Raw genomic sequence first — 21896 nt, 5'->3', positions numbered from 1 at the left:
CATGTGGGGTGGAGGTGAGGGCGTCAGCAAAGGCTTTGGGTAGGAGAACATATAAACCATATAGTAAGAGCTGAAGCTGGGCGGTTTTTCATTGAATGCTGACTTCTTAGGGTAACAGCCTATAATTAATTGCCCAAAGATACAAAAGAAGCTTCTTATAAAAAGCCAACTTTTACTTCTTATAGAGCAAGTGGGGTTGGGGAGGTGGGAGGCAGCATGAAAAGGCTCAGAGGATAAGGATGTTGCTTACATCTACATCCTGAGCGTCTACGACCAAAGCTTGAATCAAAGTGCTACATAACCCCCTTCACTCGTTACCCTGGGAGTAGCAGGTTAAAGTAGTTTACTTGTGCACACTGTACCTCAGAATTAACACAGAGTCCTCTGAGGAAGACTTAATCTCTGTGAGTCAGAAATTATTCTCAAAGAAATGAGAATTATATTACAATGAGACATTTTAAATAAACTGTGAAGAAATTGTACTTGAACTCTGTATTCTTGAACTCAGGTGCTCTGCTGTGTGTTGGTTTAAAGATCCTGTCATGGTTTTTCCTGCACATCTGAGTAGAAATCTCCAGCTTAGATTTGGTATCCATCAAATCTTTCTGTAGGTGTTGATTTTCAGACACTAATTTATTTAAGGCCTCAATATAGTTCTCCTGGAGGTCTGCTAGTGAAATCTCTTTTGCCTAATAAAAAAGAATATTCGAGTCACTTAATTTGTATAAGAATACTTGTGATCTGTGATATTGCTGGTGGAAAATCACATTGTTTTTAGTTGTAATTAGTTCATCTATGGCTTGACTTTGGAAAAAATGAAGATTTGTTTTTGGCCCTCTTAAGACTAAGAGAGGAAAAGGGTACTGTTCCTTATAGTAAACGGGGTGGGGAGTTAGAAGCACAATGGGCTTTCTCGATGAGCAATGGAATATCCAAGGAGCTGGAGGAAGGCTGGAACTAGAACGGAGGAAAGCTACAGTGAGAATCAGAAACAGGGAAAAAGAAAGAAAATAGCAGCCACCAGTTCTGCAAGAAAGAGAAGGCTGAAGAGCCCCAGAACACCCGTGGAAGAAAATCGAGAGACTTAGTCCAAACACAGAAATTTCAACAAAAGGTTCTGAAAAGGAACTCTGGCTGGCAGGGACAACTTCTAAATAAGTACTCTCTGGTCTTAAATACTTATACATAACGTTGGCAGCTATTCTCGTGTGTGAAGTAAATTTGGACATGATAAGGCAGCATTCAAGTATAAAGTGGGAATTACTGCTCTGCTCTGGTCTGGGTTCTGTCATCATAAATTCTATTGCTCTTCAATTCTAGGTGTTTCCTGGTAATACAGTATTTGAAAAAACAGTAGTCTGGACCATTTTTTTCTAATATCAAAATATTTTCATTAGCATTCTGAGAGATTACAGTAATCTTCTATTGAGTTTAACATGATATTTAGTTTGGTCTTTTCTATAAAGAATTCTCTGAAAATAAGTGGGTCAAGAGTGGTTTGAGGTGGTGTAGTGGTTAAGTTCACATACTCCGCTTCAGCAGCCTGGGGTCTGCAGGTTTAGATCCCGGGCGTGGACTTTGCACTGCTCATCAAGCCACACAGTGGTGGCATCCCACATAAAATGGAGGAAGATTGGCACAGATGTTACCTCAGCAACAATCTCCCTCAGGCAAAAAGAGGAAGATTGGCAATAGATGTTAGCTCAGGGCCAATCTTCCTCACAAAATAAATAAATAAAAAGTGGCCAGTCCCGTGGAGCAGTGGTTAAGTTTGCACACTCTGCTTCGGCAGCCTGGGGTTCACCAGTTCAGATCCCTGGTGCAGACCTACACACTGCTTATCAAGCCATGCTGTAGCAGGAGTCCCATACATAAAGTAGAGGAAGATGGTCACAGATGTTAGCTAAGGGCCAGTCTTCCTCAGTGGAAAGAGGAGGATTGCCAGTGGATGTTAGCTCAGGGCTAATCTTCCTCCAAAAAGAAAGGGGTGGTTTGACAAAGAGAATTTATCTAACAAAAACATAAACTTTCAAATACAACCTTTAGCTATCTGTGTACCTGTAGTGACAATAAGCTACAAAAATTTTTTAGTAAGTTGTCAATGCCAAATAAAATCTCAAAAAGAAAAAATTTGCAGGACATAGGAGTTAAGCTGTAGACTACTGTCAATCTTTTAAATGTGGTAAATAATTTGTGTTATCAGAGCTATTGCTTTTATTATTAAGATAATTAATTTTATTAAAATAGTTATTTAACCCAAACATTCATTTGTAAAGGTATTCCACCTTCCTAGGTGGTAAAATGCAAAAAGTTACTTTCTTTTTGTTTTGTTTTTTTGAGGAAGATTAGCCCTGAGCTAACTACTGCCAGTCCTCCTCTTTTTGCTGAGGAAGCCTGGCCCTGAGCTAACATCTATGCCCATCTTCCTCTACTGTATATGTGGGATGCCTACCACAGCATGGTGTGCCAAGTGGTGCCATGTCCGCACCGGCGATCCGAACCAGAGAACCCCGGGCCACTCAGAAGTGGAACGGGCGAACTTAACTGCTGCACCACCGGGTCGGCCCACAAAAAGTTACTTTCTAATAATTATTCTTAATATGTGCAACATGTTCACACAGTGTGTAACTTCAAGACCAGAGGAAGTTTAAACTGCTGACAGGATTTTCATCAGCCAGAGTTTGATGTCTGATGTCACTAAATACACTTTTGTAAAAAAGATAATGCTTGCCTTTGCCAGGCATCTTAAAAAATTTTCTCAGATTTATTATTTTATTAATAACAATTACAGATAAATGAATGTGAAAGATAATAGAGAAACTGTATAGCAAGCACACATCTGGCTGTGTAAGGAAAGGACAGTAAAACCACCGTTAGATGGAGGTTTCAGAAGAAATTAAGCTAAATGGAATCTCTGAACATAGTCTGGCTTAAGCGCCCCTGAGAGGTCCCAACTCTTAAATATGAATGGGTAATCATTCCGTAAGATCCTCTCAATCAGGTATTGACGAATCCTAAGCCTTTTGAAGATTCTGTGGTGTAAATCAGATTGGTTCTTGGCTTTCTCCACTACCGGTTTACTATTAGCTTTATCAGGGCATATAAAGTCATTTTCCTTCCCTCCCACCCTCCCTCCCTCCATCCATCCATCATCTCCCGCCCTTACAAAACGTTTAGCTGTTGTCTCCCCTCCTATTTTTTCCATCCTTGTAGGTTTGTGCTTTTTAAAAAATCCTCTCATTACAGTTTTAGAGGATCTGGGGAGGGAGCAAGATTAGATGCATATTTTCATCTGCCACCTTCAATGACAGCATAATATTTCATATTATAGAGAGCCACAAATTAATCATCCCTCTACAGATTAACATTTAGTTTATTTCAAAATTTTGGCTATTGCAAACAACAATGAAATGACCATTTTTGCACATTTGCTCCTATAGGAAGGGTTCTTTGGGAATGCAAACTAACATGGCTTTCTGGAGAACTACTCAGCAATGACTATCAAAATCAGAAACGCACATGACTGAGGAGATTATAGACTAAACATATTTACAAGTTTGATGGATATTGCTAAACTGTCCTCTAGAAAGGCTCTATCAGTTCACTTTCTCATCAACAGAACATGAGCAAGGCTGTTTCCCTATAAGTGTGCCAGCACTGGCTACATTAGTTTTCAAAAATCATTGTCAATCTAATTAGCAAAAGAATGTTTATTTTGTTTTGATTATTAGGGAGGTTGAGCAGCTTTCCTTGTTTACTGGATTTTTGTATTACTTCTATGAATTATCTCCTTATGTCCTTTGCCCATTTTTCTACTGAATTATCTTTTTACTATCTTTGTAGGAATTCCCCATATACTAATATTTTATAATAATCTTTTGTCTGTTTAGAGATTGTTTTCCCCTAGTCTCTTAAGTCTTTTTTTATGGGGTCTTTTTCTATCCAGAAATTTTACATTTTTATGTTGTAAAATTCTTTATGGTTTCATGATGCTAAGAGAATCTTACCTTCCCAAAAGATTATAAAAGTCATGCCCCATATTTTCTTTTAGTTGAAATAAAGTATTCATCTAGCATTTGCACTTTCTCCCACCCCAGCCCCCATAATCTGTAATTAGGAAATCAGAACTACTTGGGAGCAAATAGGGGGATTGTGTAACTATGCATCTTCAGAGGCACATACTCTCTGGAAGTACAGAAAAAAAGAATTTCTACAATCTTTGGGCATTTGACCTACATCAAGAAAAGATGGCTCAGAATAGATGGAACATTTTGCAAATTATAAAAATTTTATAAAAAAATAGTTAAAAGAGCATCGGCACTCTTTGATTCACTGTTAGCTACTCACACTCTCTCTGGTTTCACAGGAGTTTGTCCACATTTCTCATCTTCCCTGCTGGATTACTTTCAATCTCTTAAAGGCAATAATCCTATCTTATTCTTTCTTGTGTACAGTCTACTAAAATACTTTGAACATAAGAGATTCTAGAATATTTGATTAAATGAATTATATCTTGTATAAATATAATTAAAACTGAATTATTTAAAAGATGATATACTTTATAATGAAAAGATATTGTGAACATAATAATTACAATAATAATAACAGCTTCTAACATTTATTGCACACTAATAAATGCCAGGCACTGTGCTAAGCCCTTTAAATACATTCTCCCTATTAAGAACACAGACTGTACATGTATTTTATCACATACACAATATAAAAAATATCTTCCAATTGCTGGAGTGGAGATTCATATTTTGTTCATTTCTATCATTGTCTTGACTTCTTTTTTTGAGAAAGTTTCTGCAAAGGATCATTCCATAGTTTGATCTTAATTCTCTCTTTACAATATGAGTATTTACAAAGTGATCTGTTTAAAGGCTTAGATAGTAGAAAAACTTAAGTTTCTATTTATGCACCTCATGTAAACCCAATTTCAATTTCATCACCATTTCAGAAAGATGACGATTTTCCAACTTGAGTGACTCCAGCTGATCCAAAATCTCCTGAGAAGGGAAAAGCAGAAAACAAACAAAAACATAACAAATCAAATGCATCTTACAAAAATCTTTGTGCATGTAATTTTCAGTAAGCAAAGTTACATTCTTCACTGATATATACATAAATATTTTCTGAAAATATTTTTTAAAAAGGTGTTTCGAGATGAATTAACAGACACGTAATTAAAATACTCTAAGAGGATGAATCAGTTCACTGGTAAATCCCAAACCGCAATCCTCTAATTTGGCTTCTACCTCCAACATCATGTATTGCACTCCTTTCACAGTATATTAATTTGTTTCAGTCCTCATTCTCCTTAGCTTTTTTGCTTGACCAGTCCTACTTAAAAAGATTCCTGCCTTCTTGGCTTCCTGCTTCCTCAGTGAAAACTATGTCATTTCCTTCCTTACTGCTACTTTTTCTTTTTTTAGCTCCACTCTAACCCTTTTTTACCCTAAATGAGTAGTATCCTAAGTTTGGTTCAAGTCTCTGCTCTTCACACTCTATGCTTTCTCATCAGAATCTCTAAGTCCCTCGGGCTGTTTCAAATGCCAGTTTCATGCAGACTTCCAGCTCAATCCAACTCTGATTTCAATCTTGCACCCCAGGCCATCTGTGGAACTGAATATTAGATATTTCCATATGAAAATCCAGCCTTTACAAATCAAATCAAATGTGCCAAACCAAGGTGCCTCCACTGGCTTCCCTATTTTCTGTACTTTTCATACAAATTCAGCATTCTCCCCAAACCTCCCTACCTTTTCTCTATTGCACTAAAGAGCATCACTTTCCACTTAGTTGCCCGAGTTGGAATTGAGTGACATCTTTTCCTAATTCTGTGCAACTCCTGCTCTCCATCCAACCAAATACAAAGCCCAGTCAATTTTACCAGTCAAATATCTCCAGAGTTCATCCCCTTCCCTCTACCACCCTTGCCCCCCACTCAGGCCACCATCTTATTGGTGAAATAGCGCTGAGTGGTCTCTTTGTGTCCTTGCTTCTTCCCCATGTGATGACCACAGAGACCTTTTATCCCGCTTAAAGCCATTCTCTACTGACTTCAGGACAACACTAAACTCCTCTATGTGGCTGACAGGGCCCCTCAGGAGCTGGTCCCTGCTTTCCTGTCTCATCCCTGCCACTTGCCCCTGGAACTCTAGTCTGTCACCACACATCACAGAAACAGTCTCTCTACGTGTCTGTATCCACTCTCACCTCCCCACCAAGCCTCACTAGAATGCTTGTTCACCAGCATACTCTCACCCGAAGCAGGTGTCTAATTAAATACTGTGGAAATTATATTTTTAATAAACTCAATCTTCAGAAACAAACTTTAAATTAGAAGAGTTTTTGTTCAAGCGTCACCTCACGCTCTACGGCTTTTTCTTCCGCCTTTTGTATCTCTGCTTTGAGTCGCTTTTCCATGTCGGAGGAAGAACTTTTGGTGGAGGCAATAGTGATATCTCGCTGATGTAACTCCCGAGTGAGTTGGGAGATTTCCAACTTCATTCCTTCTAGAGCAGAACTGTAACTTTGTTCAGTCTGTAAAATCTGATCTTTCAACTACAAAGAAACAGAAAGGAAAGCATGAAAAATTATGAGAAAGCATTAGATAAGAAAATATATTAATAGTTAAAATAATAAGGTAATTTTTACCTTACCTCAGACATGAATCTTTTCCTAGATTAAATATGCAGGAAACTATCAATTTACCAAGCTGCATATCTGTGCTGAAGGTCAGGTGTTTATACCCACAATCATTTATTAGATCTCACGTCAGGGAGAGATGCGTTATCCAAATGCTGAAAGCCAGCATCAAAGTCCATGGACACATTATTTAGAGGACAGCACCAGTGATTTTCATACTTTTTTTAGTTGCAAAGCTAAAAATTTTGCTTATATGGTTTCCTGGTCCACAGAAGATAAGAGAAAGATGAGAAGAAGAAAGGGGCTAGAGTAATCTCAAAGAAGAGATAAAAAAATACGAGTCCGCACACAGGACAGTGAGGGCCCATAACGTAGAGACAAACAGCTCTGTAAACCTCAACAGTCAATGAAGGTATTAACTAGACCACAGCACAGAAGAGAATACATATCCATAACCATCTTTAGTCAATGATAGCTCATATAAAACATCTTTTTGCAAGCAAGAAAATGTACACCTTTTAGAAAGCGTTTCCTTAAAACACGTTTAAAATAAAGTTTTAGAGTTTTCAAAGGGGGCAGGATTCAATTATCTTGAAAATATTTACATGGCATCCCTGAGGATGACAAAGAAAGACACTTTTCCTAGACACATTCCAGGTGCTCATCTACTCCTGAGTATCAAGTGGCCCTTTGGACTACACACTTCTCTCCTTAGATATAACGCCTATAACCTTGCAGCCCACAGCTCAGTCCATAAATACACACAACTTTGTGATCCCAGGCATGCCAATTTTTACCTTCTTGATCTCTGCCCTGTACTCATTGTTATACACTTCCATCTTCTTCAATTCTTCATATTTTTCCATTAGTTCTTGGCTCAGCTGTTTACATGTTGTACTCACAGATTCCAAGCTGTACGAAAAAAATAAGACCACATACTTAAAAGAAAAACACTGAAAGCCACAAATGGAATTATCTAACCTATCTTCTTGATGTCCAAGAAATATCTTAAACCTCACCTCTCACTCCAAATTAAAGCTCGTCTCCAACTTTCTTATTAGAGAAAGCTAAATCTATTGAAATTTTGAAGATACTTTTGATTTCTGTGTTTACCGATAGTCTTTCCTTCCCTTTAAAATTTAACTGGTTACAAAATTCTGAAGATTACAGCAATTTAGCTAATTTTTTCTCTCTGCTTGTACAGAAGCTGCCATCATAATCCCAATCTTTACTACACTTAATTACAATTCCATCCTACACACAGCTGCCAGAATAATCTTCTTTAAAGAGTTTCCAACTTGTCACCCTTATTTAAGAATCAATCTCTCATCACATAGAAGAACCTCAGGCGCACTACACTTGTCTTATCTCACTGCTCATTTCTATTAATAAAACCTTTTGCTTCTAAATCGATAGGCTTTACTGTCTGCCATGTGCCATTTGCTATGCCTGACGTCGTCTCTTCATATACCACCCCCTTGACCACAAAGCACCTTCCCCTCCCAGCGGGCAATGGATGGTCAACACCCTTTCAAGAATCAGACCAGCATTCACCTGACAGAGCTACCCCACCCTCACTCCCCTAATCACCTTCAATACAGTTTATTTTTAATTTTTATAGCTTGAATGTAGAAATTTTCTAGAATTTTCTATTTTAAATTGCTTTCAGGCCCTTTAATGTATATATTTTGTCTCTCAAACTACAAATTCTATGATTAAAATAATGTGTTTCACTTCTTATCTCCCTCCAACCTTGTCCATCACTCCCTCAGCTCCTGCATCCTCTGGTTCTAGATCGCTCAATAAATGCTTAATAACCACCTAGACTGTTTCAACAACACAGTCAGCTTACCTGAGAAGCTATCACTAAAAACACCATCTTCGCAACACAGCACAAACACAATCACTTAAATTCCTCCAGTTCTTGTTTTAAAGAATACTTTGTTCAAACTGAACACCACAAACTGTCTAAAAGGGTACATTTTCTACCTGCATTTTGATACAAAGGAATAATTTTTTAAAGTCATTGTTTTATATTGAACACTGGTGTTTGTATGTATTTCTTCCAATTTTACCTATTTCTAAAAATCCTAGAATGCTCATTTATTTGGCACTTACTATGTGATTACCGATGTGTCAAACACTAAGGTAGACAAAAGAAAAATCCGAGATAATCTTGCCCTATGGACAGATGGGAAAATGGGGGCCTAGGGAGGCTACAGTGTCTAAGGTCACACTGGAAATCAGAAACAAGAGATGTTTTCCGAGCCTGATGAGAGCACAGTAAAAGATTACTAAAAAGCCAATCAGTGGAAAATCTATAATAAAAATGTAAATTTTAGGTTCTAATGTCAAAAAGGAATAATAAACTTCATTTTACTCAATCTAAAGTGTGCGTGTATATCTCAATAATAACCAAGAATATCGTAAGTATCCCAAAGTGAAAAAGAAATAAAGCAAAAACTGTGTATCTATGTGTATGCATGTATATTTCATATGTACAGAAAATATTTAGTGGTTTCCAAAAACAGAAAGAAAAGTAAAAATAAAAAATGTATTGCTTAAAGATAAACTTTTAAAAGCATAAAATGGCAATTTTTTTGTTCTTTGTCTAAAGACCAATAGTTTATGTATTTCATCTTTTACATTTTACAGGAATGTTAGTGTACAAATAATCATGATTCATGTTCAAAACAAAATATCAAACTCTGCCTAGTCAAAAAGTTTAGAGGTATGAAAAACAAAAGATGTTCACAAGTATGACAGCAATACAAGTGAGCTGGGCATGGTAGAGCGTAAGCCAGGATTCAGTTAACGCCCAAGGAAATATCAACAGCACTCAAGCAGAAGGAAGGTGCACCATGTGTCCCATGTGACCTGGCCGAGAGCAGCTCCAGGGGGGCGGTTGGTAGACAGGAAAGCCTGATGGAGGCAGTGCCACGCAGGCAGAGGTGAAGTAGAGATGGTCAGTATAGGCGACTCTTTAGAAGAATTTGGTTTTGAAGGAGAGCAGAGAAATATGGAAGTAACTTGATGGGGATATAAGATTAATGGAAAGTTTTAATATTTTTCCCAAGATGAGAAATATTAAAGCATATTTTATACCACTGGAAATGATTTAGCAGGAAGAAAGAAGTTTATGAGATAAAAGAAGAAAGAAAAACTGTAGAAACAGTACACAAGTGGAGTCGCAGGAGCACAGACACAGCATCCACCAGTGCATCCACTGTAGCCGATTATGAGCAAAGACGCAGGCGGCCTGGTCGATTTGGTGGGAAAAAGATTAGGAAGTTCTTCTTTAATTGCTTCTGTTTTCTCAATGAAATAAGAAGTTAGGCCATTTGTGGACACCAGAGAAAAAAACTTACTTTTTCAGTAAAACTACTATATTAGTTTACTTTATCAATATGCTGATGAAAAATCATTTTTTAAACTTGAACATTTTTGAAAAAGTGTATATAATTATCTACCTGCCTTCCAGACGAGTCACCTCTGCCTGCAGAATTTCTTCACTTGTATGGGTAAGATCCAGCTGGGAGAGCACGTTGTCTAAGCCCCCCTGCCCTTGAGAGCTGTACCTCCTTTCTGCCTGAGCCTCCTCCAGTGACCTGTGAAAGGACACAGGACTGTTAAAGGCCCTTTATCTTTGCAAACAACAATAATGCGCAACCTCTTCATATTTCCCAAGTGTTCTTGGTAGTGAAACTCTTTGGAACTCTTCAGTTTGTCTCCTGCTTTACGAAAAGAGTAAAGAGGCAAGAGATGATGCTTCTCGAAAAAGTCAGCAGCAGTTTACCCCTTATTTAACTGTAATTTGGCCTCTTTTTCAAGGGAAAAAGACAAAAGGACAAAAATCACTTCTTGACACTTGATACCTTGAGTCAAAGAAACTAAAAAGTTACAGGAGAGTTCTGGCAAGAAGAGAAATGTGCAGCAGACTTAAATCAAGTGAAAAGAACACAGCTCCTTCTCCTACTTTCCACCACAAACCTCACAGCAATAATTCACATATAGAAATAAAATTAGTTTTAGGAATTTTTTTACAAGGGTTATCTCAAAAGCTGCTTATTGATGACATTGATGATAAGTAGCTACTAATCATGACCTATTCTCCCAAGGCAGGGAGGCCTCCAGGAGATGTGGACTACAATTTCTTTCACATTCGGAGTTTCACCAAGGATATGGATTGACCAAGGGGTTTTTAACTTTCTAAACATCAGAGTCTCTTGGTTAGAGATCCAAACTGGAGGTAGAAAAAACTAAACACAAAATTTTTTTAACACTATAAAAATTTAACTCAGAAATTAAAACTGTAAAAGAAAACCCCATAATATGATGAAACACAAAATTATGAATATGCAATATTAAAACTGGTGCTCAATGCCAAACCACCAAGTGGCTAAGATTTCCAATTAAATATACCTTATGGCCTCTATTGTATGTTCAGTGTCAGTTGCCTTTAATTTTGCTTGTAGCTTCTCCTTCTCCATTCTTTCTTCAAGGATGAAATTTTCTTGAGACTGAAGAGTTGCCTTCAATTTTCTCTGTTCTTCTTGCAGAACCTGCAAAATACTCAGGAAAAAAGTCGGATGTTATTACAATTTTTCTATTTCATGAGAAAAGGAAGCCAGGGAGTCAGACTCTAAGTTAGACAACAGACACAATATTAATAAGGCTATCAATCTCTGATCCATTGGCTACAAGGTAGGGAAGAAACAATAGATTTTAGAACCTAATTCTAAGTTAATTATTTTCTCTTGAAACATGCATACACACACTTCCCCAATTATAGTAATTTTAAAACACACCGCTAACAGTTTTTCAGATTCCCTCAATTTTTCTTCTTTTTGCTGCTGCTGTTGCATAACAGTCATGTTAGTTCCAACCAAGTCATTGATCCTCATGGTGAGGCGCTCTATTTCCAACTCATTGGCACAGATAGTGTCGTTGGCCCGCTCCAGCTTGCTGCTCAGGTGCTGAATTTCCGACTGGCTGGACAGCTCCACAGACTCTAACTTCTGTTTCCTATTGGCCAGCTGAGCCTAGAAACACACAGATTATCAATAGGTAAAAGTGAAATGATAAAAGAATAACCAATGAATAAGGAAGACTACAATGAACTTGAGTTTTACTTCTATAAAAACATAAAGCATTCACTCATTAAAAAAATATAATAACCCATACATGATTTTAAAAAAACCCTCATGATAAAAACTAGGAATAGAGGGGAACTTTCTCAACTTAATAAAGACCATCTACAAAAACCACACAGCTAACATCACACTTAATGGTGAGAAACTCAAAGCTTTCCCACTAAGATCAGGTACAAGGCAAAGATGTCCCCACTCACCACTGCTTTTCAACATCACACTGGATATCCTTGTTAATGCAATAAGCAAGAAAAGGAAATGAAAGGTATAGAGATTGGGAAGGAAGACATAAAACTGTCTTTGTTCACAGATAACATGATTGTCTATATAGAAAATCTGAAAGAATCAACAAAAAATCCTCTTGGAATTAATAAGCAATTATAGCAATGTTGCAGGATACAAGGTTAATAAACAAAAAGTCAATCACTTTCTTATATACCAAAAATGAACATGTGGAATTTAAACCAAAAACACAATACCATTTACATTAACTCTTAAAAAAATTAAATACTTAAGGATAAATCCAACAAAATATGTACAAGATCTATATGAAGAAAACTACAGGGGCTGGCCCCACGGCTGAGTGGTTAAAGTTCTGTGCACTCTGCTTCAGCAGCCCAGGTTTGCAGGTTTGGATCCCAGGTGCAGACCTACTTCATTCATCAGCCACGCTGTGCAGGCATCACATATACAAAGTAAAGGACGACTGGCACAAATGTTATCTCAGGGCCAATCTTCCTCAAGCAAAATAAAGAGGAGGTTTGGCAATGGATGTTAGCTCAGGGCAAATCTCCCTCACAAAAAAATTAAATAAATAAATAAAAACTACAAAACTCTGATGAATGAAATCAAAGAAGAACTAGGGGTTGGCCCCGTGGCTAAGTGTTAAGTTCCAGTGCTCCGCTTCAGTGGCCCAGGGTTTTGCTGGTTCAGATCCTGGGTGCGGACACAGCACCGCTCATCAGGCCATGTTGAGGCGGCGTCCCACATGCCACAACTAGAAGGATCCACAACTAAAATATACAACTATGTACTGCGGGGCTTTGGGGAGAAGAAGAATTAAAAAAGAAGAAGAAGAAGAACTACTAAACAGATGGGGAGATATTCAGTGTTCATGGATAGGAAGACTCAATATTGTCAAGATGTCAGTGTTTCCCAATGTGATCTATGGATTCAACACAATCCCTACAAGTTATTTTATGGACATCAACAGACTGATTCTAAAGTTTATACAGAGAGGCAAAAGACTCAGTATAGCCAATGTAATATTGAAAGAGGGGAACAAACTTGGATGACTGACACTACCTGGCTTCTAGACTTGCTAGAAAGCTACAGGAATCGAGACAGTGTAGTACTGGTGAAAGAATACACAAGTAGATCAATGGAACAGAATAGAGAGTCCAGAAATAGACGCCTATAAATATAGTCAGTTGATCTTTGACAAAAGAGCAAAGCCAACAAAATGGAGCCCAGACAGTCTCTTCAACAAACGGTGCTGGAACAACTGGACATCCACATGCGAAAAAAATGAATCTAGACAAAGACCTTACACCTTCCAAAAAATTAACTCCAAATAGATTATAGACTTAAATGTAAAATGCAAAACTATAAAACTTCTGGAAGGTAACATGGGAGCAAACGTAGATAATTCTGGGTATAGCAAGGCCTTTTGCCTTTCTAGACATGACACCAAAGACACGACCCCTGAAAGAAATAACTGATAAACTGAGCTTCATTAAAATCAAAAACTTCTGCTCTGCAAAAGACAATGTCAAGAGAATGAGAAGACAAGCCACAGACTGGGAGAAAATACTTGCAAAAGACACACGTAATAAAGGACTGTTGCACAAAGTAAAAAAAGAGCTCGTAAAACTCAACAATAAGAGAACAAACAACCCTATTAAAAAATGGGCCAAAGACCTGAACAGGCATTTTACCAAAGAAGATATACAGACAACAAATAAACATATAAAAAAATGATCTCTGTCATAAGAGAAATGCAAGTTAAAACAATTATACACCTATTAGAATGGCCAAAATCTGAAACAATGACACCAAACTCTGGCGATGATGTGGAGCAACAGGAACTCTCACACATTGCTGGTGGGAATGCAGAATGACAGAGGCTCTTTGGAAGACAGTTTGGTGTTCTCTTATAAAACTTAACATGTTCTTACCATACGATCCAGCAATCGCACTTCTTGGTATTTACCCAGAGGAGCTGAAAACATATGTCCACATAAAAACCTGCACATGGATGTTTATAGCAGTTTTATTCATAATTGCCAAAACCTGGAAGCAACCAAGACGTCCTCCAGTAGGTGAGTGGATAAACAAGCTGTGGTACATCCAGACAATGGCGTATTATTTAGTGCTAAAAAGAAATGAACTATCAAGCCATGAAGAGACATGAGGGAACTTTAAACGCATATTACTAAGTGAAAGAAGTCAATCTGAAAAGGCTATATTATACATGATTCCAACTAGAAAACATTTTAGAAAAGGCAAAACTATAGACACAATAAAAAGATCAGTGATTATAGTGAAGGGGGCAGGGGAGAGATGAATAGGCAGAGGACAGAGGAATTTTAGGGCGGTAAAAATACTCTGTATGATGTTATAATGATGAATATATAGCATTATACATTTGCCCAAACCCAAAGACTGTATAACACCAAAAGTGAACCCTAAGGTAAACTATGGTCTTCGGGTGATTATGATGTGTCAACGTAGGTTCATGCTTGGTAACGAATGTACTATTCTGGTGAGTGATGTTGATAATGGGGAGGCTGTGCATATGTGAGAGTACACAGAAAACCTCTGTGCCTCCCTCTCAATTTTGTTGTAAACCTAAAACTGCTCTAAAAAAATAAAGTCATAAAAACATTTATATGATAAATATCTTAGGAAAGAGGGGTAAGAAGGAATTGAGAGAGTAAAGGGATTCCTCAGGAGAAGAGACCTGCCCACCTATTGAAAAGACAGCTGCATTATTCTATCTCCTTATGCAGAAGTTTAACTGCACTCAGGAGTCATCATATGGAAAAACTGGATTTATCTCCTGTTTAAAATATAGGAAATAGGAACTGTAATGCATTATTGTATTTCTTATGAAAGTTCAGAAATTAAAATTTTTTAAAAATCACTAAACTTCTTAAATTTGCAAGTCAAATTCTCCCCTCTGCCCACCCAAGAAGATGTTGCATGTGGTCAATTATTCTAAATTTCTTTTCAGATATATTATAAACATACATATTCAGATGATTCAAACTGACGACAAAATGTTTAAACTGGGGAGGGGGGAGTTGGAGGAAGGGAAATGTGGAATTTTGTTCCTTGAAGAAAAAGGTGTTCGGAGGGAGGAGGGATTGGCTCCATCATCAATTTTTGGACATTCCCTGCGCTAAAAGATTTAACCAAATATAGTGCATCTCAAATTAGTTTCTTTCAATGATGTATCTACTGATGGTTAAAGCAATTAGCAAGTCTCACAGACCTGTAGTATATAGTTCCTGCAGACATAGACAATTTTTAGGCTCTGCATCCTAAGCACACTGGTTTTCAGCTCCCAACTTCCTAGGTTTCAAAAGTTTTACTCCAGCATCCTATTCTTCACCTACACACGGAAGATGGACACAAATCATCTGGGTAAGGAAAACTCCTCTTATTCTAAATATTTTTAAAAGGTAAAGATACACAATTTTATTTTAGAAATTAAAGTGGAAATGTCTCTGGGAACTCTGTGCAGATTTAACGATTTTATTGCATACAGTACAGGGCCAAATTCCATACTGTAGTCACATAAAGTAGATGGTCAATAATGCCAGTGAGCTACGGAGAGGGTGGGAGGAGAAAGGCGAAGAGACAGACAAATGGTGTTTGTATAAATTACAGATCAAGGTTCTGGTGTAAAAAATCAAACTTTTTTTTTTACCAGATTCCTACAATAGCAAGAAAGAAGAACATCAAATAGGTTTAGATCCACAAGAGTAACTGCGAAGCATGCAACTGTCTCCAAATTTTTAAAATACAATATAAACTTTTTTCCCCAAGAGGAAATCTTATACAGAATCCTGTGCAGAATAAATAATTGAAGAGACTGGGCGAGAGTGAGAAGGAGAAAAGGGCTGAAACTCGGCTTGCAGAACCTCCCCAACCCTGGCTTCACCCGCACAGCAGCCCTGGGGCTTGGCAGAACACAGCTAGAAAACCACTGCCCAATGGACACTGAGGATGAAAGACAATACACAATTGCAAAACATCCCATTGTCTTTTTAACGCTGCAATAGCTATTTAATACCCTTCAGTTAAAAATCTGTGATCTCAGAGTAAACCCAATGTTGAAGTTATACTAGTTTAACCAGTGAGTCTAGATTTGACACTTAAAAACTAACCAACTTCTTGGTTTTGAAGAATCAAGAACATCGCCTTCTTTTATTGATTCACTGTTTTAGTGACACAAAAATACAAAGTGTTTTTAAGCATAGTGAAAAGTACATAATCATGCCAAGTACAAATTCTAAATTTTCAGTAACTAGAATTCATACACTAGGCCTGTGCTGTCCAATATGGCAGTCACTGGTCACGTGTGGCTAGTGAGCATCTGACTTGTGGCTAATCCGAATTAAGATGTACTCAAAGTGTAAAATACACACTGGATTTCAAAGACAATTAAAGAAACAAAAATGTAAATACTGTAATGATAATATTTTTGATATGTTGGGTTAAATAAAATATACTAATTCCACCTGTTTCTTTTTACTTTCTTAATGTGACTGCTAAAAAAATTTAAACTACGTATGTGACTCTCCTTATATTTCTATTGGACAGAGCTGCACAGCAATATCTCCAGAATACCTCTTCCAATACTAAGAAAGTCAGAAATAACCATATATACTACTTATAAAATAATGATTATTTTTCTTAAATACCTGGCATTGGAGGTATTTTAAGGCTAATACATTTTTTGAACCTTTTTTTTTTGTCCTAATCACTGCCACTAATTTTTCGAACCAGAAACCAGAATTTCCTCTCATTAATCTAACTTGTAGCATTCTAACTATTCTATTGAAGTGGGTGGAATTCTATTGACAACAGAGCAGAGGTGGTTAAAAGTAAAGAGAATTAAGAAGGCAATCTACATCAGGGAGATGAAACAAAAGCCAAGGTCGGGCATCGAACATGTGAGAGGTGGGAAGGGGCTGGGAGTGGGGGCTGAAGTCAAATCTTCCTCCGGCTTCGTGGTCTGTAACGTTGGTGCTTCAAGGAAATGACTTTCCCAGACAGTGAAATTACTGAGAACAATGTGAAACGAAGCGATGATGAGCGTTCTTTAATTTTCCAAAGGATCCCAGTGTGAAGCCATGGCCACTGCAGGCTTCAGTCTTTACCAAGCTCCCCAGGAGCATAAACTCCAAAGGTGTCAGTGCAGGCCACAGCCTTGCAGCATTTCCACGAGGTAGCAGCTTGGAGAGCTCATCAAGAGTACAGCTCCCAGTAAGACCCTCTTATCTCTGTTGTGTCTGTGTCACCATAAACTTTAAATAGTAGATCTGAGCCAATTCAATTAACTCTATGATAATTCTACCAAGGTGACAGATTAACTTTTGAGTTAGGATCATCTTTTCTTCATAAGTTGTGACAGGAAAATGGTGCCTTTAAAAGTGATATATATTTATACTTACAAATAAATATAAATATATTTATAATCGAATAGTGGATTTAAAACTAACCTGAGTAATATCCTACAGCAGATCTAAATATTTCAAAAGGAAAACATATATAATGTAACCTCTACTTTTCTCACATACCATTCATCAACTAAATATTTTATACTTTGTGCTGGCTTAATATTTTAATTTTTATCAAACGTTCTTAATGTTCTCTAAGATTTCTCTGAAAATTTCCTTTTCACACTTGTATTATTTGGATAAGAGAGAAAGTAGCAGGCAATTCCTTGCCTTTCAAACAGAAACGACCCTATGTTTTAGTGACCATCCTGTCCTTTTCCTCTGCTGACATAACCATCGCTCCGTCACTGCATCTACCCACGCCACGTTGTTTAACAACCGTACTTTTTAACATAAGACCTTTTAATATTTGATAGAACAAATACCCCCCTTACTCTCCTTTTAAAAAATGTTGCCTAGTACCACTCATTTATTATTCCATACGAATTTTAGAATCATTCTGTCAAGTCCTCAAAATGTAACAGTCAGTAATTATGTAGATAATCATTTGGAAAAAAACAAATTTAGATCCCTATCAAACACTTTACACCAAAATAATTTTCAGACCAAATATATAAAAAAGAAAATTATAAAGCATTAGAAGAAATCTTGGCTTAGGTCAGCCTTTATAGCAGGACATCAAAGATAGAAACTCTACAGAAAAAATTAATAGAATTAAGCAATTCTAAATAATTGTTTATTAAAAAAATTATATTTCCATGAAAACTACTAGGCAAAATTAAGGTAAACTGGGAAGACACACACAAATGCAACAAAATAGCAAAGGGTTAGTATATTTAATGTATGAAGAGCTCTTTCAAAATAGTAAAACATAAATATCCTAAAAAAAAAATGAGCAAAGGACACAAACAATTTACAGAAGAATGGAAATGGCCATAAGCAGATGCAAAAATGCTCAACCTCATTCATAATGAAAGAAATGCAAATTAAAACAAATAACTGGATACCATTTTTCTTGCCTATCAGATAGGCAAAGACAAGACTAAAAGTAGGGGAAATAAAAAGAAATAATAGTGCCTAAAATTGGGAAGGTGTGAGGAAACGGACTTTCTTAAATATTGCTGGTGAAAGTCTGTATCGGTCTATTTTTGGAGAGTACTTTGATAATAAACTTTAAAATCTCTAAGAATGTACAACTACTCTGATGTAGCAATTTCACTTCTCGGGCCAATTCCTAAGAAAATAAATGGACATATACTCCTAAACGTTTACATAAGGATGTTCTTTCAAGCACTAATTACAAAAGTGAAAAAGTGAAAAACTAAATGTTCTACAATAAGCGACTGGTTACATAAATTATGGTACATTTTTTTTTCTTAAAGATTTTTTTTAGTTTTTTCCTTTTTCTCCCAAAGCCCCCCAGTACATAGTTGTATATTCTTCGTTGTGAGTCCTTCTAATTGTGGCATGTGGGATGCTGCCTCAGGGTGGTTTGATGAGCAGTGCCATGTCCGCGCCCAGGATGCGAACCAACAAAACACTGGGCCGCCTGCAGCAGAGCACGAGAACTTAACCACTCAGCCCCAGGGCCAGCCCCAATTATGGTACATTTAATGGTGGCCTGGACTTTTATGCAATCATTATGACTACCCATTTGTTGGCATGTCATATTTAAAAAGAAAAATATTTTACTTGTGAAAATTAAATAAAATATTGTATTATAAAGTGCTTAGCATAGTGCCTGTCACATAGTAAGCACTCTACCTTTTAAAATTGTTTTATGTAAATTTTCAAATATACACACTTACAGAGAGAATAAGACGATAAACTTATACATATTCATCACTTAGCTTCAACAATTATCAACATTTTGCTCTTCTTGGTAATATTTGAGGTTTGTAACTACCCCTCCCTTCCCATACACACACATATTATTGTGTTTTTCTACCAAATGTACATGAATACAACATACGCTGCATATAAGCATAAAAAAAGTCAGAAGAAATTTACACCAAAATGTTAATCATGGTAAATTTCTAAAGGATGGAATTATGGGTAATTTTACTTAATTCTCATTTCATCTACATTTTCTCATTTTTCTAAAATGAACATGTATTATGTAATCTTAATAGCTGACTAAAAGAAAAGAACTCAAGCAAATACAGGACTCACAGAGTGAGAAGTTATTCTGAACTTCACTTTTAAAGATTTTGTTTTTTTCCTTTTTATCCCCAAAGCCCCCCAGTACATAGTTGAATACTCTTCGTTGTGGGTCCCTCTAGTTGCGGCATGTGGGACACTGCCTCAGCGTGGTTTGATGAGCAGTGCCATGTCCACGCCCAGGATTCGAACCAATGAAACACTGGGCCACCTGCAGCAGAGCGCGTGAACTTAACCACTCGGCCACAGGGCCAGCCCCTGAACTTCACTTTTAGATTTAAAAAATACATAAGAAAAAAGCTTATATCAAGAATTTTTTAAAATTTTGAGGAAGTGTGAATGCTGATATCCATGTATCCAATCTCTCAGACTTTCTACCTTTATTATTCAATGGTGACCCACATATCAACACAATGCAACACGTCAACCTTGACTGGATTCCAATTTGAACATCCAACTGTAAAAAGACTATTTCAGGGGCCAGCCCGGTGGCCCAGCGGTTAAGTGCACACGTTCCACTTCAGCGGCCCCAGGGTTCCCCCATTCAGATCCCAGGTGCGGACATGGCACCACTCAGCCAGCCATGCTGTGGCAGGCGTCCCACATATAAAGTAGAGGAAGATGGGCATGGATGTTAGCTCAGGGCCAGTCTTCCTCAGCAAAAAGAAGAAGATAGGCAGCAGATGTTAGCTCAGGGTTAATCTTCCTCAAAAAAAAAAAAAAAGACTATTTGAGACAACTGGGGAAATTTGAACAGACTGGATATTAAATTATATTAGGAAGTTATTATTTATTCTGCTAATGTAATACTGGTCTAATGTATTTATGTTTTTTTTACAGTCCTTATCTTTTGGGAAATAAGAATGTCTATGATATGCTTTCTAATATTCCTGCCAAAAATAAAAAGTAGGGAAGAATGAAACAAGATTAGCAAAAGGAATTGTTGTTCAATGAGTATAGAGTCTTAGTTTTACAAGGTGACAAAGTTCTAGACATCTGTTACACAACAATATGCATATAGTTAACATTACTGTACTATACTCTTTAAAATGGTTAAGATGGTAAATTTTAATGTTTTTTACCAGAATAAAAAAAAAGATTGGTAAAATGATGATAAATATTAATGCTAGGTAATGGGTATACAGAAGTTTATTTAAAAGTTTAAAAAAAAATGATGACCACTCAGCACTGCTACATACTGAATCACAGAAATATTTCATTTTGTTTAGTTTGCTAAGGGATCAAGATAAATATGTTATGAGTGATATTTTTTGAGTTAAAAAATCAGAGTTTTATATTAAACAAAATTACCAGAAGAATAATTCAAATATCTTTAGTAGGGAAAACAAATGTTGGCTTTTACAGGTTTCTTATTCTAGCCCTTGCTAAACCATGGCAAATAACTTAATTTTTACTAACAATGAAGTTTTAATTATGCAGAATAATCACAATAGTAATTTGAAAAAAGGATCTGCAATCAATAACAAGCATACTCATAGATTCATAACCGAGAATTAAAAATTAAAACTCAATTTTCTTTTTTGCCAATCTGAAGGCTACAATTAGAATACAACACTATCTTATAGCTACTTATGTTTGTATAGTACTTTAGCATTCAGGTCAAAAAACTCTGGTCAAGACACCCAGGATCTTATTGGCCCACTCTGGCTCCAGAGGTTGCTGCAGCCTAGAAAATAATTCCTTCTTTGAGGTTGCTGTGGGCCCTCCTGCCATTCTGCGAGGAGGCACTCAGAGCAGAAGCATTCTTGGTAGTTTATCAGCCAGCTGATACTTCAGTGGGACGATCAAAAGCCAACTCATTATTGAGACAAAGTAGCAAATAATGCAGATGGTTAAAAAAAACAAGCTTCCCTCCAGCTCTCTTTGTTTATCCGGTCTGTTCCCTCCTTCTATAAAAGCAAGATCACCACCAACAGTGATGGACTACCACGAAATTAAACAGATAACATATAACTATATATTCTGGATAAATGCATCTAGAATAAGCAACGAGACTGACCAGCACATAATAGATGGTCGCAAATATTCATTTCCTCTATGTTCACTTTCCTGTATGTTCTTGGTTTTTAATTGAAAAAAACAAGCAAAATATGTTCTAAGAAGAAATATTCCTAAATTAGGTGTCTATTTTTTGTTTTTGCTTAAGCCATTAGTTCTTCATTAAAAAAAGGTTTCTACTAGTGTTCTGTTTCTGCCACAAAAATCCAGCTTTTAGTGACTGCAC

General features: G+C 36.8%; 1 protein-coding gene across 28 annotated transcripts in view; it reads right to left on the bottom strand.

The window, feature by feature from the left end:
• Nucleotides 1-21896, bottom strand: part of CEP63 (centrosomal protein 63) — a 46452-nt gene that overhangs the window by 3042 nt on the left and 21514 nt on the right. For 16 of the 28 annotated variants that reach the window (XR_011496580.1, XR_011496582.1, XR_011496583.1 and 13 more), the window contains 6 exons: nt 11460-11693; nt 11074-11213; nt 10122-10259; nt 7449-7563; nt 6370-6567; nt 4923-5009 (listed from right to left, as the gene is read on the bottom strand). Coding sequence is in view for 23 of the 28 variants with exons in the window: in XM_070493326.1 (XP_070349427.1) it covers nt 4923-5009; nt 6370-6567; nt 7449-7563; nt 10122-10259; nt 11074-11213; nt 11460-11693 (912 nt within the window). In the remaining 5 variants the exon portion in view is untranslated. Of the gene's footprint in view, nt 1-483; nt 690-4922; nt 5010-6369; nt 6568-7448; nt 7564-10121; nt 10260-11073; nt 11214-11459; nt 11694-21896 lie in introns of all 28 variants that reach the window. The other 12 variants (XM_014828696.3, XM_014828694.3, XM_070493320.1 and 9 more) reach the window with 1 other exon arrangement.

This window comes from Equus asinus, chromosome 21 (genome assembly GCF_041296235.1).
Source record: "Equus asinus isolate D_3611 breed Donkey chromosome 21, EquAss-T2T_v2, whole genome shotgun sequence".
Taxonomy (NCBI): Eukaryota; Metazoa; Chordata; class Mammalia; order Perissodactyla; family Equidae; genus Equus; species Equus asinus.
The sequence above is the reverse complement of the archived record's forward strand: the minus strand, read 5'-3'. Positions and strand labels throughout refer to the sequence as shown.